Below are 27,290 nucleotides of genomic sequence, written 5' to 3'. Positions count from 1 at the left end.
GTTCTGAACCAAGACATTTGAGCACCATATCATTTAGCAGAGCATACAGCTTCCTCAGACCCATTATGTGGAAACTCGGGGGGGGATTACACGGTAAGGCCAGACATGGTGGGAAAATCCGCAGATGAAAACAACCTCATCTATAAGGAACCAAAGATGGATGCCGTTGAGGTCTGTGTGATCTCCACGCTGTAGTCTGCAATGATGTCTTGGCTGTGACTGAGGCCCTCCAGTATCCAAATATGGCTCACATGAAGCCACACCAAAGCTTTGCATCGTCCAATCAGGAGCAGAGATGTATAATGGGAGGATGGTGTAAGAGAAAAGTCGACTTCCGATTCACACACAGCATCATGCAACGAGAGATGCCATGAATCTCACAGCTCTTCAATGACTCTTTAAAAAAAATTATATATATATATATATATATATATATATATATATATCTCATGACGCCAGAAGTATTTTTAATTATAAGTTCATGTACTTGTGGTCTGTACTTAAATGTACTTTTTGAAGAACTTATACTTTTTTTTCCTTCTTCTACTTCGTCTCTAGTGCAGCTGAAGTGTTTGTTTGTTTAATAAATATTTTCAATACTCTAAGGATGCAAACATACTCCATAAGTCCAGAGCATGTCAATGCAACAAAATCCGAGTGAAGTTTTGCCTCTCACCACCAGAGGGCAGAAGGAGACTTAATGAGACTCATGTACTGTGTGCCAGCTCTAGTTTCACTACTTTCACCAAAGCTCTAACTTCCTCGCCATAAACTCACTGTGGTCTAAACACACAACTCAAAGATACCCCAGAAACCTGAGCACATTTTCAGTGTTTAATTCTTTCAAGTCAACCACATAATAAATAAAGACGATTCAAACCAATTACACCAGAGTATAAAACGGGGGAAAATAGCTTGAAGTTTGTTGGACTGAATTTAAACAGGCACTTAAAAAAAAAAAAAAATAGGAGTATTATTTAGCAGGGAGACAGTTTTAAATAAAACCATGAAGAAGCTGCCTCCTGCTGGGTTGGCAACACAGGAACAAGAAATATGATTTTAAAAAAACCTCTAAAAGCATGTAAAAAAAAAAAAAAAAAAGAAATCAGCTCTTCTTCTGCTAACACGTGATACACACACAGCGTCTGGACAGAAAGAAAGAAAAACGACTAAACAGAAAGATAATCCGAGGAACCATTGAAATGGTTTACACACTACAGAAGTGTCTGTGCTTGAATTCCTTTTTGTTAAAACCTTGATCTGACAGGTCTGCGTGGTGTTTACACAGTATAAGAAGAGCCTCACTAGACTTAGAGACTGCAGGTTCAGTTTGATCATGTCAGTCTGTGGAGCTTATCTGTGACAGACCCAGGCCTGCTGCTCGACTTATTACTATGAATCACAAAATATACACAAGTGAACTCTGCTCGGTCACTGACATGTAGTGTCATCTGTTGAAATGGAGAGGAGTGATTCATGTACTGAGATAGCTTTAAAAAAAAAAAAAAAAAAACACTTTAGTTAGACATAAGAGGCTTTTTTTCTACTCGGTCAACAACAATGACAACACCTTCCTCTGATATTAAAAAAATAAAGACAAATCTAACTCTGCAGCTGTTGTTTGCAATACATTTGGTTTTGGATGATCTATCCGGCTGTACACTCTCTCGTTGATCAACATTTACAAGTAGAATTTGCATTAGAGCTGGGACTTGATCTCAAGACTATGCTGGACCTGTATCCTTAACACTGACCAACAAATCACAGGTTATGTTTGAGAGTGCATGTGAATGGATCCCACATTTTAAATTAGTAGGTTAGACAGGTGTTATAAATACAGTCCTCAGTTTGAAAGCTCTTTTCAGTCATGAGGAAATTGCTCCTTCTTGGAGGCTCCCTTATACTCTTGGCACAAAGTAGTTCGCAGACCTTCTCTGCCCACAAATACTGTTAAAAGACATTGTGTCTGTGCAGGTTAAAATAAAGCTCCAACATTAGTTCGGGACAAGTTAAGTAAAATGTGTTGGGTCTGTTTGACAACTCGTAGTATAAATGCATGGCTGTAAATGTGGCAGCAGGCAGAGGGGTGTGAGTGAAGACCGGGTCGTCTATGGCACACGAGTTCATATCGGTGGTTTCAACAGCACACCGAAGAAGGAGCGTAACACGAGTCTGTGGTGTTGCGTGTAGTCATCGGACCACAGCTTTGGTTTTAAGCACACCTGGTCGCGCGGTTTCCTCTTGATCGAAGGGCTCTAAGTTTAACATCATGCAGCCGATTGCGTCTAAACCTTTCGGGTTCAGACCTCGCTCACTGGCAGGTCAGCGTCGTCCAGGTCCGGCGGCGGTTCAGGGATGTGGGGCTCAAAGCTGCTCCTCCGTCGCCACGGTGACTCCTCGGAGTTACTAACGGTGGTGGCAGGCGGCTCGCAGCTCACTTTGCCAGGCGCGTCTCCTGCAGGGACAGGCGTGCTGGCATGTGGCTGTGACTGGGCCGGGGGAGCAGGCTCATGAAGTGCTCGCTGTCCCACGCCAGGCTGCGGGCGTGTGCCGCACGTGACAGCAGCGCCCCACTCTGGGTAGCATGGTGGCATGGCAGATATGGGCGAGCGAGGGACGGGGGGGCCCGCTGGGGTGCGGTAGAAAGTGGAACGGTTGCTGTGTTCCTGCAGCAGAGACAGAAAAGGACACAGAGAGTGCGAGAAGAGAGGATTGGTAAGAAGGAAAAAAAAAAATGAAATCTTGATACTTGTGCTCATAAGAAGCGCAAAAAAAAGGGAGTTACAGACTTGGAACTAGCACCAGCATGTGGAGCCTGATGCAGCTTTAGCAGAGTTGGTGTTGCAGGTTGAAGGTGCTGAAGACATAGCGTTAAAAGAGAGTGGATATGGTGGTGGCAGTAGCAGTAGTGGTAGTAGGAGTAGTAGCAGAAGAGGCAGCAGGAGGAGTGGTAGTAGTGTCAGCAGGTTTTAGTTTTGGTAGTCTCAACAGGTTTCAGTGGAATAGCAGAGTTGTTTAGGAAGCAATGGTTGGTTGTGGCTCATTATTTCACAACTTGTCATTGTCAGATTTTAATCTCTGTAAAGAAAATAAATAAAAAAGAAGCTATAAGAGACAGCCATTGAGCAGTTAAAAATGTTGGTTAGAGTGAAAGCTTCAAGAGACCACATTATCAACTTGATTCCCATATTTGATGCTACAGAAATATTTGTCAGTCTCTAACATGTGATCTGTGGATGTACAGAGAAAAAATAAATGTACTGCAAAATTCAAAGATGACTTTCCTAGAACAAACATGCCCGAGCAAGAGCCACACGTGTATTAAAAATGGATATTTGCTGAATCCAAAGGTCCAAACTTAACCTTAATGAGAGACCGTACGATGAAGTAACACATGTAACTTCTGATTATTTACTATTATCACATAATACAAGTGTGTAAATGATGCTCTCAAGCCTAAACATTAAAATGTTAAATAACAGAACTAGTCATACTAACAGTGTATGCATCTGGGTTTGGGATTCAGCATTTTTCTGTGTTAATCATTAAGGACGTAAAAGGTGCAAAAGGTCAAAAGTGGAAATATGTTTTATTTTTATTTTTTTCTGTCGTGTGTAAGAGGAAGAGTAAAAAACATACAGGCAGCGAACAGGAGGGAGGAGGAGAGACAAGCAGGATGTCACACATCTAAGACAGGTACACAGCTGCAGCAGACTGCAGAGATAACAGAGCATGATGGGGAAGAGAAACACAAGGTGTGAAAGACAAATGTACCCAGTAATACAGAGAGAGAGAAAAAAAGGCTGGAGCTATTCATAGCTACACTGATCAGGGAGGTCATGCAGCGAGTGTGAGACTGTGTGTGCTTTGAACATGGAGCTATTTTCTTTTACACTTAAGCGTGGTCAATAATGGTGGGGACAGGTAAAAAGCTCTGCAGGTTCTGTTTCCGATGTAATCCAGCTGTTTGGCGTCATTCTGTGCCTGAAAAGAACACTTTCAGCAGTGCCACGCCGACAGATGTGCTTCATTTCAGTTGCCGTGCTCGTCGCCATAGTCATCACATGCAAGAGAAGCTAAACCAAGCAGACCACAAGTCTAAAACGTACAGAAGCGAGTTTACTGAATATGTTTAACTGGACATCATCTGATGACAGAGAATGGAAAAGGCTCAAGCTTTGAGTTGAGCTGCAAGTGACAAAAGTACAGAGGAGCAAAAGGTGGGAGGAGAAGTGGAAGACAGAAGCAGCAAGGACGAGGGTGTGAATGGAGGAGTGCTTGTTGGGTTATAACAGCCATACTTAGGATGTGGTCGGTTCTTAGAAAAAAAAATAAAAGCATCAGTTCCGAACCCCTCTCATAATGTTGACAACCACAAAGGGCCAGCCAGTGAGAGGAAAGTATTTCAAAAAAAAAAAAAAAAGGATGAACTTATAGTTTAGAGGGGGGGGGGGGGGGGTTTAGACGAGCTGACATACGTGCTGCTGCACTCCCCGATTCGGGACGTATACCTCTGTATACAGGGGTTCGACAGCCGTCTGGCCTGCCGCATCTGCAACAACACAGTGCACAAGCAGTATTAGAGCAGATGGGCCGTCAGCCCAAAGGGAGAGGACAACGTGGAGAGAATGAGATATAGAAAGAAAGACGGAATGGGAGAAGGAAGGAGAAGAAGAAGGAGGGAGAGGGAGAGAGAGAGAGAGAGAGAGAGAGAGAGAGAGAGAGAACAGGAGAAGAAAATAGAGTTGAGGGGAAAAAGAGAGAAAAAAAAAAAAAGGAAAAAAAAAAAAAAATCAAGCCAGAAAGAAAGAAATACACACTGTAGAGAAACACACAGTGCAGATGTTTGGTGAATGATTCCCATGTAGCCAGAGGGGGCAGCCTATGACAGAGGACACTGTGTCCTCTGCAGTCAGGACGATGCAACTCATCGTTTTCTCTACTCTCACCTGTTTCTGTGTGCAGCGTTACAAGTCGGGTAGTGTACCCAAAGATCTGCTCGTCTCTGTATCCAAATCTCATCAAGCAGTGGTTTTCAACAAACTTGTGAAAAAATGTGCACGTGTGTAGAACGTGAACATGGAACCTTTGCCTGTCCGTGTTACTGATACCATAGTACTGGCTGGACAAGCGCAGCAGGAACCACTTCCACAGATATGTTTCCCTTGGTAGACTATTCCCTTTTTGTTTTACACTTGCATGTGCCTTTAATTAATTCAGAATGAAAACTAAGAGTCATTACGTCTTATCTTTCCTGACACCACATTGTTTTGGGGGTTTTTTTTGGAAAAGAAAAAGAGGGCAGATGCCACAAACAAAAAAACAAAAACAAAGGAAATTCTAAACTAGAAAGGAAAGGCAGCCGATTTAGACGAGGCAATGTGCAGAATCTGCGGCAGAAGGGAGAATGTGAAAGCGGAAAAATACATCAAATTCAAATTAGCCATCTGTAGAAGGACATCAGCTTCTTCCAGCTCGACAGAGACTGCTCGGGCCGATGCCAGCAGACAGACAGTAAGGAAGGAGTGTGCGACGCGTTTGTGTGTAGATCCAAATACAGCTGTAAATGTACAATGGATAAATGGCTTACAGGGACCTTTGCAGCATGTCATTTACAACCTCTCTTATTTTCTGTCATCCAGTAACTAGTGATTGTTTACCGAGGGCACAACATAGACAGACACAAAATACTCTGTGAAACCTGGATTTTTGGATGGTAATAAAAACATTGTTGAACATTAAATTAAAAAAAAAAAAAAATGGGAGAAGACTAAAAGAGGAAGAATTCCTCTTAATCTGTGTTTTCAGATTGTACAACTAACACCAGAGCAGTGCAAACAAGAACAAATATATGTAACAGGTGACGCATTATAAATCAGTGTTGTGAGAAGTCTCGACTTTGCTCCCCTATGAATAGATCACTAACTTAAGTCTCAAAAAGGATGTGAGACTTCTGACTTGACTAAATCTAGAATGGAGTCTCGGCCAAGGCAGAATTTATTCCACATTTGAAATCTTGTCGTTCACCTCAGTGCATTTTATAATCAATGGAAATCACACTATAGTGCCACTGTGTCGTCGTGAATTGCAGGATACATACTGTGGCTGCAGACCTCCCAGGTCCCCTCTGGGCCACGATGGCCCCAGAGACTGCCTTGATCCAGCTGTGCATCTCCTCTGGGCTGTCAGCCTGGAGGGACAGTGAGCGACAACGAGGAGCGAGTGAGACAAAAAAAAACCCAGATCCATCTGAACAGACTGTTGGTAGACGGGTTAGAAAGTGTTCAATGTAGGACTAGGAATCCCGATTTACATCCTACCTGTATGTAAAACGTCCTAGAAGTGGTGACGACCTCAAACAGATTATCCCGCATCATGATGTCACTACAGCGAGAGTTGGGAAAACAAGTCAGATCGGTTTTTTTTCCCCCTCATCTATATCTTCATTCAAATCAGAAAAGGTAAACACCGTCCTCCGATGTCCCCTGCTGGGACATGTTACATACCTTTGTTTGCACTCCTGTACTTTGTGCACTTCCTTCAGTGGGATCATTCTTAGAGGCTCTTTCTCCTACGGGTAACAAAATAACTGTTCAGTATACATTGAGAAGCATGAACCTTGAAAACTGACACACAAAAGGCTAACGTAATTTGTAAGTTCATTACTGTTTTCCAATATTTGGGCTCGTAACAAGATTTACGGATTTCTTTTCTTTTTCATTGGAACACAAGATAGTAAACTTTCCTCAAAGTATCAGACTGCTGACTAAATGTCTGAGTGTTGTAACTTTCTTGACCTGGCCATTCGATACAGGAGACAGAGAGTCTGTGCCCTTGGGGCCTGTTGATAGCCAAGTAGACAGATAAAGCTGTCAAATTAGGGCAGAACTGGACAAGGACAGGGTATGAGAAGTGCAGCATTATCCAGAGGAGACTGTGTGTGTGCGCGTGTGTGTGTTTGTGTGATAGGCCAGGGAGGAACCAGGCATGACAGGACACGCAAAGTGCAGGCATTGAATTCCGCATACTGTGGATAAAACGTGTCCGAACTCGAGGCTCGGTGTCTCCTCTTACTTGGCCTCGCTGTACGTCAAAATAAAACTTCCTCAAAAGGCTTCACGTAACTTCATCAAAGGTCATTACCAAATCTGACTTGAAGTAACTCATGGAGTTTTCTTCCAGCAGGAAATATCGCCGTTTCCAGTTCCTCATCTGACAAAAAAAAAAAAAAAGTTCAGATCTTTTCAAGTAATTATGTTAGTTAAACATGTTGTAATATCCATATAAAGATGGAGACGCTCTTTGTTTCACACACTGGGGAAGATGCATTTACTTAGGCAAACAAATCTTCTATCAAACGACATGATGTGCAGTGTATAGAAAGTAATAACAGGACACCACCAGCAGCCTGACTTCACAATGACACTGAGCAGCGTGTCTTAACAACAGCAGACAGAGGGACTCACCACAGCCCCCTGCTTCACGCAGTAGCCCGACTTGATGACGCTGTGCTCCTGAGCCGGCCGGCCCAGGAAGTACGGCAGCTGGCTGTGACAGCGATGCATGGCCTCGCGCTCAGCTCGGTCTGCAGCATCTCCACCTTCCTGCTGGAGGATGAGGACACAAGAGATATTGAAAATCGTAAGGATCCATAAACATGTAAGAGGCAGACATGAGTTCAGATTTGAAGTAGTGGATTTACACTACAGAATTTGTTTTCTTCTTTTTAAAACTGGGAACAAAACCAACCACTACCTCCATGGTTTGGTTAATCTGCCAGTTCTTCTGTTAATCATTAATAGAATTTAAATTGTGTAGTCTATAGATTTTATTATCCTACAAACAGTTTAAAGCCAATGTGCTAAACAGTCTTCCTGGCAAGCGTCAAACTCCAAACATGCAGTATTTCTGTTTACCTGTGTCTGGGTGACAATGGGGACACCGCCAATGATCTCTGTCCTATAAGAGACTTGTTTCTTGGCCCCGACTACGTCTGGCAGAGTCTTGAGGTTCTCTGCATTCTGCTGCCCATCAGACAACTTTGGCACCTAGGAAAAAGAAACAAAGACACACGCAAGAGCCGAAAAGTTTGAATAGTTCCTAATGAGGAAAAAAAAAAAAAGAACACTAAAACTTGCAAAAAAATAAGATTTTTAACTTCTAGTTATTGGTGACTCACTACGCCTTTAACACACTGAGTATCCATATCTGAGCTGGAGGACAATGGAGCCAGCACTCATTGCAACAATAGAGCATCCTGTTAGTCACCTTCTGACTCACTCCGAGAGAAACTTTTATTTCTTCCTCTTCTATAGACGATGACTGACAAGAAAGTAACTACAAGTGATAAAACATGAGAACAAAGAACAGATAAGTGTGTGTGTGTGTCTGTGTGTGTGTGTGTGTGTGTCTCACGGTGATCTTGGTGGCTTTATTGAGAGCGCTGACCCAGTCAACGAGGTCCTGCTGGTCATTGGCCTGCAGGAAGAACTTCCTCATCCCAGCATTGATGACTAATAGATCATGATAAAACAGCAATGGGAACAGTTCAGAAGAAAAAGTGAAACTATATTCAATCTCAGTTGGGCTGCAGCAGCTGAATCATTCCTGGTTTTAATGAATCACGATCGTTTCTGCAGTTCAGAGTTAGGATGTGGTGGGCGTTGAAGCTTGGATCTTTCTTGTGGAGTATCTGTGATGAGATTCTTGAAAAATCCACGGCCACACATTTCTCTGGAAGCGAAAAAAAACACAAAAAAAAACAGAGCCTAGGGATTCTCCCACACACTACCAGCAACACTCCCTCTCTTCATGAACCAGCTGGATTCAGACTGCCACCACCTACTCACTTTAACCATGACAGACAAAAGCGACAACAACAAAAAAGAAGCCCACAGCTACCAGCCTTTAAACATTCCTCACTCCCTTCAGAACACGAGCAAAACCTCATTTTCATCACAAAAGGAATTTTTGGGTCAAATACTGATTAACTCTGGATCGGGACTTTAGGAGCTGAAAGAACCTGAGACACTATTTCTCTTTCTCGCTACCAGAAATCTTCCAATTCGGCCGCCAAACCATCCGAGCATTCCCTCGATTTCGTTTTCAACACCCAAACAAGAAATTACACCAAAGACTGACAAAGATAAATCTAGTGGGGATAAAGAGTAAAAAAAAAAACGCACAAAAAAAACAGCTAGAGCTCAAACTTTGTGGCACAATGAGGATCATTCTTTCTTCTTCTGTGTATAAGGTTCAGCTCAGACACAAATGCTCTCTATACCCTCCACATCCCTGTTAATAAGTCTGTCTTATCCCATTCAAGTGAGCAACATTAAGTTTGTCAACCTTTAAATGTGCATTCTGTTTGCGTCACGTCGCTCAACTGTTCGCTAAAGGTGAAGAAAAAAAAAATCATCTCTTGGTCACCGTAAAGAAATCCTCAGAGAGGAGAGTCATCAGATCTTTCTTATGATCATAAAACGATGTGCTGCTGAGAAATGAAGCCAAGTGGCAAAGTTCACATGGAGGCACACTTGTATCTCCCTGAGTGCCACTCACAGGAAATGGACTCATATCCATCATCACATTAAAACATTTCTTAACTTCTCTTCAAACCAAACTTTACCCCTTTTTTTTTTTAATTCTTAAGCGGCGAGAGGCCGGAAAGTGAGGATCAGCGACATGATTAGTAGAAGTCAGTAAACCATGTGGCACACACAGATGAGTATAAATAACCTCAAACATCTTTGAATCCGATTCAGATTAGGATCCCAGCATCCTGTCCAAACCCCAACAAGGCAAATGTTGTGCACATGCTGCCAAAACACACACACAGACACACACACACAACCACTGAAGTGAACACGGCAGTGTTTCCTGCCATTCAAGCACATGGAAGAGGAGGAGAAGGACTCGTGAAACAAAACAGGGGGTAAGAGGTTTACTGCTAAATAAAGTGATGATGGTGCATTTCTGTGCAAAATGTGTATTCACTTGGATGAGTGGGCCTAAGAAGGACTGGGGGAAAGCTGCTGGTTTGTTCAGTCAGACTCAGAACTGGTGGCCAGATGGTCAAAAAAAAAAAAGTGAAATCCGTTTCCACTTCATCTTTGTGACACGTGTACCGGAGAGACTGTGTCCGACTGTCACTTTACAGAACTAACACTTACACCCTCGTAACAATGTATTAAGAAGGCAGTGTGTGTGTGCGTGTGTTTTTAAACACCTATGTCTGTTGTGTTGAGCAGAATACTAGAAGAGACCTTCTAATAAATGCCATTATCCCCACAGTTGAGTGATTCCTCACGGCTTCTCTCGCCTCTGCTATCAGGCGTTTGCCTTTGACTGTTTATGACAGCAATACATGCTGATGTCTAATACTTCAAAAGTGTTGAACAAACCGATTCTTTTCTGGCATTACAGCGCTCTGAGATAAGGTTTAGAATCATTGAACTCACAAATGTGTGAAGGGTTGAAAGAAAAGCCTTCATATTCTATAAATTAGAAAATCTTTGTTTCGGTTTTTTTTTTCTTTTAAAATCATCATTTTGATCAGTTTTATACCTTTTCTTTGGAGGCAAAAGTCAAACCAAAGCTTCCATGTAATATAATGTGGAAAACAAGACTGTTTGAAGTTATTTCTGTTTCGACCCTTAAACATTGAAACAAATGATCCAAGCCAACATGCCATGTGACCAAACATCTATGTCATCAAAATCTGAGAAAAAAAAAAAAACATTAGAGGAGCATGATTCATCAAAAACTTCTACCATCAGCTGCTGCAGCCTCCTGCATCTTTGTGTGTTGATTAAACAGTAACTGTTGACCAAGGTTGCCGGGTCAACGGTGGAGGAAATATGTGGAGGTCTTGACCGAGTATAGAGGGCAGACAAGGAGAGCAAACATTGCTTCTTACGGTTATATTAGTGTAATAAACTCGGTCAATAGGTGATGCTGAGGTTTGCAAATCTTTCATTAAGACCCCTTTTAAAGTTTTCAGAAGTTACTTAAGACTGAGAAAATCCAAACTTTTAAAATTTTCAGTCTAAAGATTTTCTTACCGAAGCAGAATTCTGCCTTTGGCCGCAGCTTTGTGGCATCGCTGACCTGGCAGAGGACAAACATTAAATGTAAGCTTCTCACTTCAATAATATACGGTAAATAAACTATTTAAACAATGATCTCATGCTGGTGTCAGATCAGCTTCAGTTATCACATGTGCCCTTACCTTAGAGATGTAGGTGAGCTTTAGTGTGCCGACACAGTCTGCATTAAGAGGCAGGTTCTGCAGGGGAAAAGGTAAAGGATTATATATGAATAATAAGAAAACTAAAATTAACCACAAGTCTGATTTGATTGGACAGTGAGGGAGGAACAAGCTCTGAAAATCAAGTCAGCATTAAGGAGTAAATGCTGTACATTTTCTGCCCCATATAGTACATTTCACAGTCTTGTTGTGCCTTTGAAACTAGGGGATCCAGATTTAACATCATTAAAATTTTAGCTTTCTAAACCCATAAAAAGAAAGAGACTGCCTGAATTATTCAAAGTTTCTCCTGCGCTACATGATCTATGAATACTTCATGGAACAGCACACTTACAAATACAGCATCTCCAAACCCAGTAGAAGACACACACACACACACACGCGCGCTGTTTTAACTGTGACAGCCGGGGTCGTAGGGTAGCAAAAGATGACCACTGATCAGTGATCACAGTCCATGTAGTGACATCATCAGTGACCCCAACAAGAACTCATTATAAATCAATTTAAGAGGGAAACAATGGTTTTATTTGCTGCTCCTTTTGATCAATATACACACATCTGCAGTTAGCTTAAATAAACATACATGGTCAGCACTGACCCTCCTCTTTGTCTGGAATATGTGCTCAATAATAGCTGTCAACTAGAATGTCATAATACTTAATCCTCAATCCTTGCTAGGCGGTGAAGTTTAGCTTTAGTGTTCCGGTAGCCTGCAGTTAAATGAGAGCAGATCATCCACATGGATAGCTAACTAGCTAAGTTGCAAGTTAATTGTTTATCAACACAACACACACGTTTGCCTTCACCGTGACCTCAGGGATGTTCTTCTCCGAAATTATGCTAAGAGCTACGCTAACATAGCTCGCTGCAGTTACCTGTGGGTTGTCCATGAACCACACCAAGCTCCCCTGTTGCGTGTCCAGTATGAAGTACCGACGCAGGAACTTGCCGCTGCTCTCGTTCTCTTCTATGTCCAGGAAGCCACAGATGCGGTTCTGTCGGTCCACGTAAGGCATCTCGCCGCCGGGACATTCCCTGGCCTGCTGGGGCCGGGAGTGGAGAAACGCAGCGGGGCAACTCTGACCGGGAGGGATTCCTAAAGGACAGAGAATAAGGAAGCGGAGAGAGAGATGTGTGAGGAGTAGGAGGGAGCAATTGAGATGTTTCAGTTGTCTTTGTGGTGAGCCTTCGCTAGCATGTCCCGATCCCGCTTTTTCCCCCTTTTCTCTCTACTGTATTTCTGCTCTTTCTGCCACCTGGAGCTCACTAGGCTACAGCCTGCCAGAGGATCATGTGGCAGAAACCACAACCCCGCCTTTATCCTTTTATATCAGCCTCACCCACTCTCTCCCTCTCTCTCTTTTGCTCTTGAGAGTCCCTTTTCCTCCTGTAACACACTGTCACTCTCTATTCCACCTCCTCCCGGCCTGGCTTGTTCTCTTTCTCTCCGTTTTTTTTTTCTCCCCCTCCTCGCTTGTATTCCGCTCCTCTCACACTGTGCTATCTCCTCCCCAACTGCTCTCTCATCCGATTTGGCAGCCTCTGGCCAGCCCCCTCTTTTCCCTCCCTCCCTTCACAGCTGAGCACCCACTTGAGCATGGTCAAATAGAGAAAATGTCACAGAGCTAAGCCATGTTAGAAACACACACACGTACACACACACACACACACACACGCACACAACAAAATACAAACATCCCAAGGAGCTTCATGAAACTAAATGTGCAATATTTAACCTGCTGAGGTCTGACACTTCCCTGAGATCTACAGCTCACTGGAAGTAAACAAAAAACGGGAATGGTTGGAGTACTTCTGTTCAGCCCTGAGAGTATAAATGTCTGCACGTCAATTTAAAACTCCATGTTGGCGTTACGAGTCATAATAGCTTGCTGAAGCTTTTTTGGACAGAACCTAAAATATGTGACTGAGATGAGCCTTTGGAAAAGCGCAAATAAAGACGCTCTTTCTCCGTGACATTATGAGGACTGTGTGGGTGGATGGGGGCAAAAATAAGGGACAAAAGACCTGGTTGTTGTGAGTGGATTCTGCGCCGAGAGCATCACAGTTAGCGCCTGCATCTACACAAGTCATTTCATTTGACACACAGGGCCGGGGAAAAAAAAAAAAAAAAAAAAAAGGAGCAGCAGTGTCAGAGGCGACGGTCTTTTCAGCACACAAACAGTGATTGTCATGCTGAGACTGAGAGACGTCTCTGTTGAGTTTAGACAGCCTGTAAAGGAGGTGATTCCTGCTTATAAAACATTCAAGATACAGTTTAATATTTTTTTTTATTTGACCTTTATTTATCCAGGAAAAGTCCCATTGAGGTTAAAAACCTCTTTTTCAAGGGAGTCCTGCAACCCAAGCTAGTAGAGTGGACTTGAAACATTTGTGTGTGATTGTATTGAAGTTGAAATTGTAACACGAAAATATTACCCTAAAAACCTCCAATGCAGCATATGTAGGGCCACATCTAACATGAGAAGTTTCCATGTCTATGATATGAAGTCCAGAACATCAGCTGTAAATATGGACAAAGCCCGAATGACGTCATCTGTTACGGCGGGCCGTCTCTACGCTTAAAATGCTGTCTCACCCTAACATTCAGCCAACCTGACGACAGGCTGAGAGCCGAAGCTGAGGCAGGTTTTAAGCTTCTTGACCAACTGTTAGCTCACACCGACCTGTCAATAATGTCAGCTCCACGCATAACGATAACACGTATAGTCCTCAGAATCAAAACAATGCCGTTATAATGCTGCCCGTACAGTGTTTTATTCTGACCAGGCTGTAAACGTGTTTATTTATGCTGTTATTGCCAGTGATGTGTATGTGGCTTTTCATGTTTCTGCAGCCAACCTGAAGTGGACACTGGAGGAACTGCAGGATTTAGCTCTTCCACATTGGCTTCATTTTTCTAGACCAGAGGTTGCCGCTTGTCCAGACCCACACCCAGTGAGATGCCTGCCCATCGACTGGAATTGAAGAGTCTTTCATTTAAAAAGCCCTTAATGAACAATAATTTAGCTGGTGGATGAGCAACTTTTTTTTTAATAAAATGTTTGTTTCTGGTAGTCTCTCCTCCTAAATAAAAAAAATAAAAAAATCACATCATCTCAACCTTCAGTGACAAAGAGCAACGTTGGAATAAAAGGTGTGCTGTGTGTTTTGTAATGGTTGTGTAGATTGTGAACTGCTTACCCATGCAAGAATAGCTTCTCATTATGTTGGAGCTAATGGAGGATCCAAATGAACTATATTGAAATATATTTAAACTGCATGTCTCTGATCTTGAAGGTGTAAGACTGCCAATATTTGCTTTCACGTTTGACCATAAAAAAACAAATCACACGTGTTTCTGTGTGACGGTATTGAATGAATGTGACAATGTGGTTTTTCCATTTTAAGACCTGTAATAACAGAATAATTTTATGATACTAATTCTTATTTAATCATTTTATTAATCTATACTTAAATGTCAAACTTCCACTATACTTTTAAAGACTAAATGGATGTGTACTCCATAATCTCACACCAAATAAACAACGTTTTAAAGTTCTTTTTTATAAGTTTTGCTTTTGGATTCTACTTTAGAAACATTGCATTTGTCTAGTACATACATCCATAAAACTTTTTACTCTGTTTCGGCTTATAAGATAAACAGTTAAGGAGCACAGCATACACAGCTATACTTACTCTTTAGCAGGTTAGTTAAGACTCAGTGATAAAGATGTCAAACATTCCCGCAGTTAAGTCACACCTTACATTTGTTGTTAGGCTCTGCTCTTATGGCAGCCAGCTGGTCACACAGACATGAGAAGAAGTCAAGAGGAAGGACCAGCTGGATAACTCAGGAGAGGGTCAATATTTTTCTTTCGTGAACCTAGACCACTGCCAAACTATCAAAAAGCCACACACCAGCTGGAAATAGCAAACAGCTGAGCAGAAGGCTTACATATCTAATGCAGAACTATCCAAGTCAGGCCCTGTATGTATGGACTGCACAGCAAGTTCAGATCATGATGTTGAATTATTAGAATGTGTCATCCATTACACCAGCATGGTAAAATAATGTCTACGAGGCGAAAATATTTAACCCAAAGTACTGGGCCAGAGAGGATGTTGAAGAAAGGGCTGAAGGTCGAATAAGGGTCATTCCACAAGAGCTAATTTAGTCATTCGTATGCATAGTTTAGCTCTTAATTAAAACAACACATGTACAGTAGCATAGCAGTGGGTTTGACAGGCCTTCACAGTCACTTGGACAGGCAGGGAAACTGCATACAACAGCTGCTTTTTTCATTGGAGCAGATAATATCAAAATAAAGATACTCTTCAGGTAATAATGGTGGTTACCTACTACTGTAGTTAATATCACCAGTTTGAGTTATTCAAACATTTAATGACCTTACACGTTACACAAAAATTAACAGCTAAGAGGAGACACCTATAAGCTAGCCTTCAGTTGCCACAACAACCGACTCTGGCTCGCTGGCCTAAAGTTAACTCGGCTCAGGTTAGCCTGCGATTAGCCACTTCTTCCAACCACAAACTTAGCTGCACATTACTAAGAACATTTAAAATTTTAGATACTGACCAGCTAACGCTGTCGAGTACGCAACTGCATCTGGTGTAAGCAAGTAGGAGATACACACTCGTTTTTAATCTGCGGACGGTCTAAAAGTTTTCATGCACGTTCACCGTTAAACCTAGCTTACATCGGCTACACGTCTTAGCATGCCTCCTAAATAACAACTACTTTAACCGTGGGAAGCGAGAGCTGAGTTTATCGTGATTCAACCGGTTTGGGTCAGCTTACCAAAGTCTTCCCTTTTTTGTAATTGCTACACTCAGCGGCCAGTTGTCTCAGTGTCGTCGGGTCGCTCCTGTCAGCCTCAGCCCATCTCCACTGATCCAAGGCGGAGCAGCTCCAGTGCTGCTGCTGCTGAGTGTGGTGCATAGATTGCATATAAAGAAGATGATCACTCCCTTTAGAGGTGAATTTAGTTTAAAAAAATAGCATAATTCTCTTTATGGATGATCATTGTGAATTGTGCTCCCAACACTGGAGAATTTCTTCCGTGAGAATTAGACAATGGCTATAAATGGCATAGTGACATGTTTGTGTTCATTAATATGCACTGTTCCCATTTCAACAAGTAAATACATAATACATAAATACATATTTTAAATGCCGGATTTTTTAAAACTGTTTTTAAGCCGTTTTTTATTATTATTTCAATCGTCTTATAAGTCCATTTAGAGTGAAAGAACATCACATATTTAAGTTATTTTTGAGAACTAGTTGCTGGGGAAATAATCAGAGTGAGACCTCTGTCTTGTGGCTGTTTTAGGTCTGAAACATTTGGTTAGGCGTTAACCTATCTATCACATGGACGACGGAGCAGCACAACCAGAGCGGCAATTTAGCGACATCTAAGGGTTAGTACCTGTAGAGACTTAGGTCTGGACAATACAGACTAATAGCATAATAATCACTGCATAATATTGTCCCATTGTCTAGTAATAAGGCTATTTAGTCATTCAAGTTCACAAAACTATTGATCCCAACTATAATAATTACAAAGGCGAAAGCAATTTATTTGGGAATTAGGTTATGCTTATATCTAGCCTTTTCTTGCGAAAAAAGTCATGTTCAGTTGTGTTTTTTCCATTTATAAGATTTATAATCTTCTACTTATAGACTCCATATTAGCAACAAATTATAGAAAAAAGTTGGATGTAGTGTGAAGCAAACTCATGAAGAGCCTCATCAGTTACTAACTGTTAAGTGTATATTTACCAGCATCCTGTTGTACATGGTTTTAGGCTCAAGTCAAATTTAAATAACTAGTTAAACAGTTAACAGGTCAAATATGGGGCATATAAATTTGCATGACTGATTAAATTAACACAGTCATTAAAACTGTTCACAAGAACCAGAGGTAATGGGTGTTTACTCAGGAACACACAAACTCTCTAATACTCTCTCTCTCTGCCCTCCCTCCCTTCCTCTCTCTCTCTCTCTCTCTCTCTCTCTCTCTCTCTCTCTCTCTCTCTCTCTCTCTCTGTGTGACCTTCTGTTGCTGGAAAAAAAAGTGTAAGAGAGTTTGAGTGGTGTTGGATGTAATTGAGGTTCACCATTAACATATGTCAGGTTTCTTATCTCTGTTCAACATTTCTCCTTGACCATGGAGGAGGAGGGGGACACTTACCAGAAGATGAAGCTTTTCCATCAGCTGTGGCCTCTCCCCAGGCACCGCTCTCACAGTGACACCTCAGGATTTCGCCACGGGGTGCTGTTCAGGCTCCGAGGGGCCCGCTCAGGTAGGATCACAAACTGCACAGTTTTATGCTGTAAAGCTGATCATTGAAATGCTATTCTGTAATCTTGAATTAAGATACATACCTCAAACTTAAATCCTCTGTAAAAAAAAACAAACATGTCTCTCCGTTCTGGTGTTACAAGTTATACTGTAGTTGCACTTGGCAAAAAATCATCTCTATGTGACGAAGCAGCAGTGGCTTCCTTCTCCCCTGCACAGAAAAACCTTATCTCTTCCGTTTCTCTTTTGTGCTTGCTCTCAAATAAGTAAACACACTGACTTCTTTCTTTCTTTTAGCTTAAAAATAAATCCCCAAAATGAATGATCCTTGCAGTCTCATCATGTTGTTCTTTTAAACAAATATCGCGAAACAATGAATCAGTAAGGTCTATTTTTTGCAGAGTTCATTATAGAACATTTGGTTAAAAAAGCATTCATCTAAGCTCTCAATGAAACATTTGCATATGCACTATTATGTGTGTGTGAGTGTGAGTGTGTGTGTGTGTGTGTGTGTGTGTGTGTGTGTGTGTGTGTGTGTGTGTGTTTACTCTGAATACACCCATCAAAATATTCAGCTTCTGGTTTGTGAATCAGCTGACAGAAACTGTATTAAAAAGACAGAAAAGGTTTCTTAGTATGATGTGTTCTCAAATTAGTAAATAATGAGAAATCCGTTTTCTTGCCCTTTCTTGTTGCCTGAGAAAGTCCTGGATAAAACCTTTTTTAACAGGCTGACAGAGCTTTGCCATAATGTTAACCAGCCTTTTATTTGAATGTCATTGTCAGAGTTTTTTACCGCCTGAAGAAGTTTGAGCCCTTTCAGGCTTATTTTTTTGTGCGAGTGGTTGTAACCACTTCCTCCAGCCTGCAGCATTGCTCTCTGCCCGGCTCTGACGCCTACACCTGCTCTGACATGTGCTGCAGGCATGAAGTTATTAATAATGCACTGCTCTGCTTGAGGGATGTCTTCTTCTGCAGTCTGATTAAATTATTGAAAGATTATGTTTATATAAGATGTTTTTTTTCTTCTTCAGGAAGTTGTCTGTGTTTATGTTGAAGTTGTAATTACAGGAAATGATGATGGTGTAGGGGGGGCTGTTAGAAAATGAAGACATGCACAGTTGCTTACTGGTCCTTTCAGCTGTTTCAGCTGCATGTTTTAAAATGTCAGAGAGCATCTTAGCTTAATAATAACAATTGGACAGTATCAGATATATCATCTCAATCTTTTCATTAGCTTTTTTATTTATTATAGATTTATGTGGAGACCACAGTTCCTGATATCACTAGTGATTGGTTTTTATCACAATTAAAGATCTTTCTAAGGTTAATTTTTCTAAAGGTTATTTTCACAAATTCGTTTGGGATGTTCCATAGAATGACGCACTTTTAAAAACAAGCAGCAGGGGGAGCTAATCCAGCAAATAACAGAGCTTGAAACAGTTTGCAGTGAAATGGCAACTCACATCCTCACGTCCATGTAACAGAGTGGATGTTCAACAGCAGCCAAATGTGGACATTTGGACGACATGCTAAGTTCATTCTTACTTAAAATGTAGATTAGAACTGACACAAAAATCTAAATGTAATTACCTACCTTCTCTCTGATTAAATACATACAACAGAGCTCCTATTTTTAAACCTGAAAGGTTGTATATTCGACCTGCCAAAATGGAACTTTCTCTTGGCTGTTTGTCACACCTCTGCAGGGAATGTTACAAGAATCGATAGCTCAAGATAGACATGTCTGAAGATTATTCAAGTCAACAACAAACTTATTGTTGACAATAAGTCAAGTGTTAACAATAGCTAAACTTCACATGATATAAATTATTCAGACGTTTTGCATGCACTTCATCAGAGCCCCTGAAGTCCCAAAATGTACAAAAAATATATTGTTGTGTGCGTTAGTTAGATGATAAGTTATGGGAACAAGATTGTGAAGAATATTATGCTGTATGCTCAAGATCATTAAATTCTGTGAAAGATTTTAACTTGTGCACACAACATAATTATCTCTTTCCCACATACAATATTTTTTCCCTGCGTTCGTTCACCGGTAAGCCTGCAAGCCGGTGCAATCCCACAAGTGCATTTGTATATGTGTTTGTGAAGAAATCAGGTGTGTATGTACTGGGTTGCTTGTTTGTTGTAAATAGCATGCTGTCCACCAGATGGGCTTCTATTGCTCTTCTAATTACACAGGCAGAATTTAGAGAAGAGGGGAAAGAAGAAGGAAAGAAGTGACACAGCAGAAGAGATTGAAAGAAAGGAGTAGAATCGAAAGGCCAAATGGGGGGTTTTAATACTGAAGACAACGAGACTAGAGAGAGTACAGCACAGGGTAAATGAAACAATGGAGATGAGGCAAAGAGTGGATGCAAGGACAGGATGATTATAAGGAGAAGGAGCGAACAGATGGAAAGAATGGAGAAAAGAACAACAGAGGAGTGTCAGCTTACTGGTACTCTCTTCTGGAAATAACATTGATTACAGACCCTTTTAGTCTGCAATAACTACTTGTTAAATGTCCTGTACGGCAGAGAGCAGTGCTTCCCCCTCCACTGCTGCCTGCTCACATTCAGTCACTGTTAAGCTACTTTCACAGCATATAACCTACATCCACACTGTTCTGGTTCTTCATTTAAAAGCTCTGTGTATAACTGTGCTCTAACTGTTTACACAAACAACTGTGATCTCACATGTTAAATGTAAAATCTAGGCTGGAGTTATTGTAATATTGTAATATTGTATTTTATATTGTAAAATCTAGGCTGGAGTTATTGCAGTTTATGTTGCAGTTCTATGTACAGTATATACTGTATATTATGCAGATGGCCCAGTTTATAAAAGATACAGTACGCTCTCTGCAGAAACATGCAGCAATGCCTAAATCTACGCACGCAGCATCCCAACATGTTAATGACAAAACCTGCAGGTACAGTGTTTTCTGAATCTTTCCCATATTGACCATCTTCTTTTACTGTGCTGGCACATTGTGTTGTTTAATTTGTCTGCATTGATTGGTAATGGTAAGTGAGGGCAATCAATGTATGCCATGGTAATATATGTAGCTACACTAATGTGAGGCTTATGGTGGAGCGACTGGAAGAGGGGACCAAGTCTGTCAAAAAATGTTGTGACGATCCATCCTGTAGCTTCAGACAGATTTTAAAAGTGGAAGTTCTTACTCGCCACTTAAGAGCCACTTTGGCTAACAACAAAAACAACAACGCTAAGATTTATTATGAATGTTGTACACGTCTACTAATAATCGTGAGAGAGTTAAGTTATTATGTTATTTTATTTTCAATTTTGCACAATCAAACACTCAGAAATAAAGATTGATAATTATATACAGTTCAGGAAAAAGGCACTAAACTCAGAGGGCTAATTTGAAGCCTCAACTTAAACAGATGTGAAGACAGAAGATCCATCTGTTATCCCATTAAAAACATTCTATATCACTTATTGATTTATTTACTGTTATCAACTATTGGCATTTAAAACACTGGGTGTGTTGTCTTGACAGTAATCCAGACCTTGAATTGCCTTGACCTTTAAACAGGAATACAATGTATCCTTTTGAGAAAATTACTGTGGGCCATTTTTTCTTTTTATCTCTCTGTTCTAAACGGGTCCTTTGTGCGTCTTTTTGAGTCTGCTTTATGTGTTGTTCTCACATTTAAAAGTGAGAAAAACGCTATTGGATTTCATGTCATTTATATTACCGGTTGACCCTGTGAAGAAGTGTGTGTGTGTGCTCTGGTGGTGGTAGTGGGGTGGTTGTAGATAGTTGTTTTTCTTCTTATTTGTTGAGATCCATTTCAATGGACCACAGCTAAAGCTAAAGTCTCACTCTTTCTCTGCTCCTTCTTTCTGATTATCAGTAACTCTGTGTGGTTACTCAATAAGCCTTTAACTCTATTAATATTTGCTGAAACGCCTCAGCAACAGATGAACAGGATGTTAACAGTTCGCTGCACATCTTCCTCCCGACATGCAGTGTGAACATACAGTTAGTGTTCAAGTTTAATTTAGACTTTAGAATATTGGGTTAAAGATGGAGACAGTGACTGAACTCAACACACAGATTTTACACATCAGTCAGATAGAGGGTTCAAGAGGAGAGGAGGGACGTTGCAAGTCAAAAAAAGAAAAAGAAGAAGAACAGGAAAACTAGGCGATTACAGAGCAATAAAAAGGACACTTAAAAAGAGAGACCTTCCATGTCATTACCGTAGCTGCTCTTACAGTATGTAAGCCATATCAAAATGGCCATGTGACACACACACACACACACACACACACACACACACACACAAACAAACACATTCTATTGGCACACGACTGTCGCACACAAAGCCTCCCCTCTCATCAGCATTTTCTACAATGTCTTGCTCCACTTATTTTTTTCACATGTTAAGCTTGCTTGACAAAAACACAAATACGGAAGTGTGTGTGTGTGTGTTTGTTTAGAAAAGGGCAAATGCATGACCAATTCCTGCTGCTACACGTGTAACTTGTGTTGCCCAGCATACAGACATATTTACTGTGTCGAGAGGCTCTTCGCAAAACACTTGAGGGATGTCGTGTTTGTGTTTGTGTGTGTAAGATACAGACAGAAGGCCCTTCTCTTTCTTCTCTTTGTATCTATAGAAGACATTATGTGTATTTTGATGATTACTAAAGTTACTGTAATGATTAATGGGTTTAATATTCTGTATATCTATCCTTGTGTAGTCACTGTGGCGCTGTGAGTGTGTTCTTAATCAGTGGTAAAAGCCCTTAATTTCCCATAGTAATATATATTGCTTCGATCAGCCAGGTACAACACGCCTTTAAGTTTTATTAAATAATGAGCTGAATACTGAAAAAAGAAACAGTGTTTCTTCAAGGTTGCTTGAATGTGATTCAGTTAGAGCTGAATCATTGGGAGCATTAGCAATCTCGTGTGTGCATAGACTAAAATTGATCCTGATTTAAAATCATTTGCAAAACTTATGAAGCATTAATATGAAGATCACTTCCATATCTGTTATTTTTACATGATTATTATTATTTTTTTAATCTATTTCTTTTGATGTGAAATTCAAACTGTTCTATGTGATATCATGAAAATGTGTAAGCTTGAATGTTGGCTCAATAAAGAAAACAAATACAAGAAGAGTTTAAATGTTTCAGTTTAAATGAAGAAAGACTAAATCAATCTCAGAATGTGTTTTTATTTTTTTGCAAAACCTGCTTTGTTTCGACATCATGATGTTGATCACCATGGTATCCAGGAAGCACCAAATCACACTACATGTGAACATATCACTGCCACTGCACTTTAGCCTGCATATAACCGCTGTGTTCCACTTGATTACATTATTGATAATGTTGTAGTGAGGCCTGTTCATGTTTGCAGAAGACCACTGACTGCAGTAAAAGTACAGCTGATGAAAAGTAAACATATGCACCTCTTTTTTCCATCTCTGCTTCTATAATGTAATGCTTAACATGGAGTGGTCCTTTCCTACCCTCTCTTTCTCTCTCCTCTTCTTACTGCCGACGTCACGGTTGGACCTCAACGCAGGAGGGAGAGTGAAAAAAAAAAAAGGGAGATACAGGAGCCAGACTTAGCAGCCAGAAAATCTTGACAGGCTGGAGATGGAGATAAACGCAGGTGGAGATGCAGATTGGGAGGGAGAAGGAGGAACTGAGATGGAAACAAACATTAACTTTTAATGCTCTTTATTAGGCTGAGGGGAGGGAGGGAGGTGCAGACAGTGGAGGGAGACTGAGGGAGGGAGGGTAGCACGATGAAGTAAGGAAGTGGATATAGAGAGAGAGAGAGAGAGAGAGAGAGAGAGAGAGAGAGAGAGAGAGAGAGAGAGAGAGAGAGAAAGAATAGGAAGAGACAGGAGACAGTAAGAGAGAGAGGAGGTGGAGTACATGGGGAGGGAGGGAGTCAGAGAGAGGTGGTTTGTCGGGAAGAGGCGAGGATCAGCACACTGCTGATAATATTCCCTGGGTCAAGTCATGGAACATGATGGTGAGTTTTCTCATTCTATAATAAGCATCTTCCTCTTTGTCTGCGCTCGTCTTTCAGTGAAGTCTTTGTAATGTCACACAAGGCATGCCAGAGACTTATTTCTTGTTCTTCTTGTCTTGTATGTGTAGCTTTGTTTGCATATATTTGTCAGTTATCCTACTGATAAGTGCAAACAGGCTGTAAATCCTGATTTGTGCTTATTTACTACTGGATTAATGACTGCTTAGTGTGTCTGTGTTTAGTTCTTACGTAGATGTGTTACGATTGCTCAGGTAAACAAATCTAAAGGAGCTTATACCGTATTTTAACAAGCGTATCAATCAGCTTTACCAGCTAGTATATGAACATCTGGCAATTGTTGACAGAGATCATTTGGCACATATTTGCATTGACTCCTAATTTGAATACATAAGTGCCATATAGCCATGACAACCACACAAAAGTCATGCATTATGTACAGGAACACTACTTTAAAGACACGAGCAACTACACAGTGTGCAATATTAATAAGATGCTAATGCTGCAAGTAGGGAACACTTAATAACATTAAGGTTGGCAAGCTTATATCTTCACTTAACCAGGCTTCTTTAGTGAGAGTATGTTTTGGGAATGCTTATGAAGCAATGATGATTGTGTGCTTAACTTTGAAAGTGGTTATAAGTTCTGTAAGTGTGCCCACAGATGCATTAGAGACAATATCTCTTTAATTGCAGCGACTTTATTGTGAATGTTTCTGCAGAGGACAGACAAACAGGTCAATAGCTCCAGGTAGGATTTGCTTGTCGCCATCTCGGGTGTATTGGACTAAATGACAATGATTCGTCTGTGTCACACTCAGCCAGAGGAGGCAGGCAGGCTATATCGGGGCCACGTTATCTAATATAGTTTAATAACTGTTTGCAGACGTTGTCATAACATATCACAGTGTTTAATAGGCAAAAAACCTGCTGCAGCTGTGTGTTAATGAAGTAACGCATACATTATTCCACGACAAAGGCCAGTGATATAATTTAAACTCCGTTTTTTTCTCTCTCCTGTTGTCTCAGATAAGCTTAAGACAAATAAATCTGAATGTGTGCTTCTGTGTGTGTGTGTGCGTGTGTGTGATATTGCTGTTGTGGATTTGCTGATTTGAATTTGTGACACAGTTTTTTTGCAAGGCAAAGCAGCATTATGTGCATCTTGCGTGTTATGTGAGTCGTGTGTCTGCAGTGAGCACAAGTGGTTGGTCAGTAAGTTCTTTGCAGTATGTGTCATATTTTGTGTGAGTATGCGTTCATGAGACAATGACAAGAGAGACAGATTTTTTTTGACTGAAGTTATTTTGCCATTACACGTTGTCTGCCCCCTGGAGACCCTGTACAAATGTGTCATAAATTGTTAGCACATCCACCTTTGAAGTCATGGCCTCGTGAGTTACTTTATAGAGAAAAAAAACAGTTTTTCTAACTGTAGCTTCATTTTTCGATTAAGTCACAAAATTTGGGCCAGTTTTTTTCCGTTATGGAGCCGTTAAATGTGTTTATCTCCCTCATACACAATCAACTAGATAGAGTCTTCCTCTGGTAAAGCAACATATTTGTGGCTTTACAGATGGATATGTGTTTGTCAGGATCAATCTCTCCAACTCACTGTTATTTTATACATATATTTGCGTGAATGTAATATGTCACTTAAAGGCTTATGGCTGCTTAATCTGCACATTTTTACATTGAAAGGATTTCCTCCTCTTTGGAGGTTACGGCCTCACCATTTTCGGGCTCTTGCTGTAAACATGGAATAAATGTGTTAAAATGGAGAAGGGTTAAAATGCTGTGCTACCACAAACCTCTTGAGCCAGTTGGAAGCTGACCAAAGCAATCATCTTCAAGTGATGCCTTTCTACTTTAAAACCAGCCACACTGAGCCTTTGTGTTGGGATATTAATAATATCCAAATACTTAACAGAGCAAACTTGAGTGACACGCTCAGGACAGCTGTTTTTGGAATTCAAAGTGACTCTCCACTAAATCTGTCCAAATATGACCTTATATAGTAAGACTATGTTGATGCAGATATGAATGCAGGCTGCTGTTTGTTTACTCTCCTCATTTGCCATCCTCTTATGGCCTCATAACACTCTTTTCTAAACCAAGATCACAGCTTGTGTTTTCTTTGTGACACACACTGTCTGTAACCTGATGTTGCTGTCACATTTTCCTACCTCTGTGGCCGTCATCCATTGTTTTTTTGTTTTTTTTTACGAAAGACCCCGCACTACAGCATAAATCTTCGCTCCATCTCTTTCTGTCCCCATCTCACTCCAGCTCATTTTCTCTTCAGCTCTCTAGTCGCCCGTCTGGCAGGATGTCAACTATTGATTTATACAGGCAACATTTTAGCTATGATGGCAGCTTATGGGTTGTGCCAAATGGAATACAACAAACAGGAGATCAGGTTTCAGACAGGCTGACAGGCATATATGAAGAGGAAGAGGAATGACAGGAACCACTGCCGTATTGCTGTGACAATAGCATAGTAAACATTAGGAGGTAAATATTTTTTATGGTTTGATGTTATAAAGGAGGGGAGATGTTAAGGTAGGGTTACTATTAAAGAAATGCAGTTTTTAGTTATGTTCTTATTTTATGAATCATAACAAGACATCTTCACACAGGCATGAATACATATAGTATTGTCAGTGCATTTCAAATGGCATAATTGAGTCACTATTGCATTTAAAACAAATATGACAAATGCAGCTTAAAAAAAAGCCAGGAGCATATTTCACTGGTTGAATCTTAAATCAGTTTAAACAGTCTCATTCCCATCCACTTTGTATGTGTAACACAGTCCCTGTCTCTTAAAAGGGTTGCTTCTACATAATATTTTGCAAATTATTCCAAAAGTAACATATGCAGAGGCTCTCTGTCTTTTGGCTTTGACAAACTTCTGAGACTAAACTGTGCCAGAAACTGGGTTTAATAAATAAATCAAGGGGAGGGTAAAGGGCTCTGAAAAGTAGCACTTAAACAATTATTATCCTCATGTTCCGCTGAGGCTACTACTTAATATTTGATGACTCCTTCCTTTCCTCTGTTCTTTCTCCTTCTTCACCTTTCCTGTCTTTCCTGTTCCTCTCGAAGAAAAGGTCATGCTCCCTCAGTTGACCTCTGTTATTTAGTGTCAGAACAAACAGGACCCTTTTCCTGAGAAGTGTCACCTAAACTTTAAATTCCCTTACTCAATGGAATGTCTTCTTTTTAAAAAAAAAAAAATATATATATATATATATATATATATTTGTGGGCTGTTTTCACCTTTATTGGAAAGGACAGCTGAAATGGGACAGAAAATGTTGTGAGGCGAGAGTGGAGGATGATATGCAGCAAAGGGCCCAGGATTTGAACCCACAGCCACTGCGACAAGGACAAGTCCTTAAGATATCATGCATACATCCTAACCATTTATAAGTTTACAGTTAAAAGACTTATAATATGACTGCATTGTGATTTCATGGTCTGTTTTGCTTGTGGTTTAATTTACCTCAAGTCCTGTACTAATTTAATCCTCATTCTAATAAAAAAATAATTGACTTGTCCAAAAACCTGAATATCTTAAAATTTAAACTTACAAATAAAAAAATACAAGTTCTTCAAACAAAACAAAAAGAAAACAA

General features: G+C 40.6%; 2 protein-coding genes across 9 annotated transcripts in view; one reads left to right on the top strand and one right to left on the bottom strand.

The window, feature by feature from the left end:
* Positions 1-820: 820 nt before the first annotated feature.
* On the bottom strand, positions 821-16,229 carry LOC306835789 (pleckstrin homology domain-containing family A member 1-like). 6 transcript variants are annotated; one of them, XM_079362528.1, is made up of 14 exons: positions 16,089-16,229; positions 12,145-12,365; positions 11,231-11,287; positions 11,064-11,109; positions 8,416-8,513; positions 7,917-8,048; positions 7,467-7,607; positions 7,144-7,212; positions 6,507-6,571; positions 6,321-6,384; positions 6,101-6,190; positions 4,479-4,552; positions 3,640-3,714; positions 2,295-2,666 (listed from the first exon to the last, which is right to left on the bottom strand). In XM_079362528.1, the coding sequence occupies exons 2-14, from the start codon at positions 12,283-12,285 to the stop codon at positions 2,435-2,437; spliced, it is 1,284 nt and encodes a 427-aa protein (XP_079218654.1). In that variant the 5' UTR covers positions 12,286-12,365; positions 16,089-16,229; the 3' UTR covers positions 2,295-2,434. The 6 variants fall into 6 exon arrangements, with proteins under 6 accessions (XP_079218655.1, XP_079218654.1, XP_079218656.1 ...); XM_079362531.1 differs by lacking the exon at positions 2,295-2,666 and adding an exon at positions 2,791-3,078 and having other exon boundaries at positions 16,089-16,228; XM_079362530.1 differs by lacking the exon at positions 3,640-3,714 and having other exon boundaries at positions 16,089-16,228.
* A 1,216-nt stretch (positions 16,230-17,445) lies between these two features.
* Positions 17,446-27,290, top strand: part of phactr2 (phosphatase and actin regulator 2) — a 38,568-nt gene continuing 28,723 nt past the window's right edge. For 2 of the 3 annotated variants that reach the window (XM_079362517.1, XM_079362514.1), the window contains exon 1: positions 17,446-17,596. In XM_079362517.1, coding sequence (XP_079218643.1) covers positions 17,461-17,596 — 136 coding nt within the window. In that variant the 5' untranslated portion in view covers positions 17,446-17,460. Of the gene's footprint in view, positions 17,597-23,505; positions 23,633-27,290 lie in introns of those variants that run through there. The other variant, XM_079362516.1, reaches the window with a different exon arrangement.

The sequence above is a fragment of the Symphodus melops genome (genome assembly GCF_947650265.1).
Source record: "Symphodus melops genome assembly, chromosome: 15".
Taxonomy (NCBI): Eukaryota; Metazoa; Chordata; class Actinopteri; order Labriformes; family Labridae; genus Symphodus; species Symphodus melops.
This window is presented reverse-complemented; position numbering and strand designations above follow the sequence as displayed.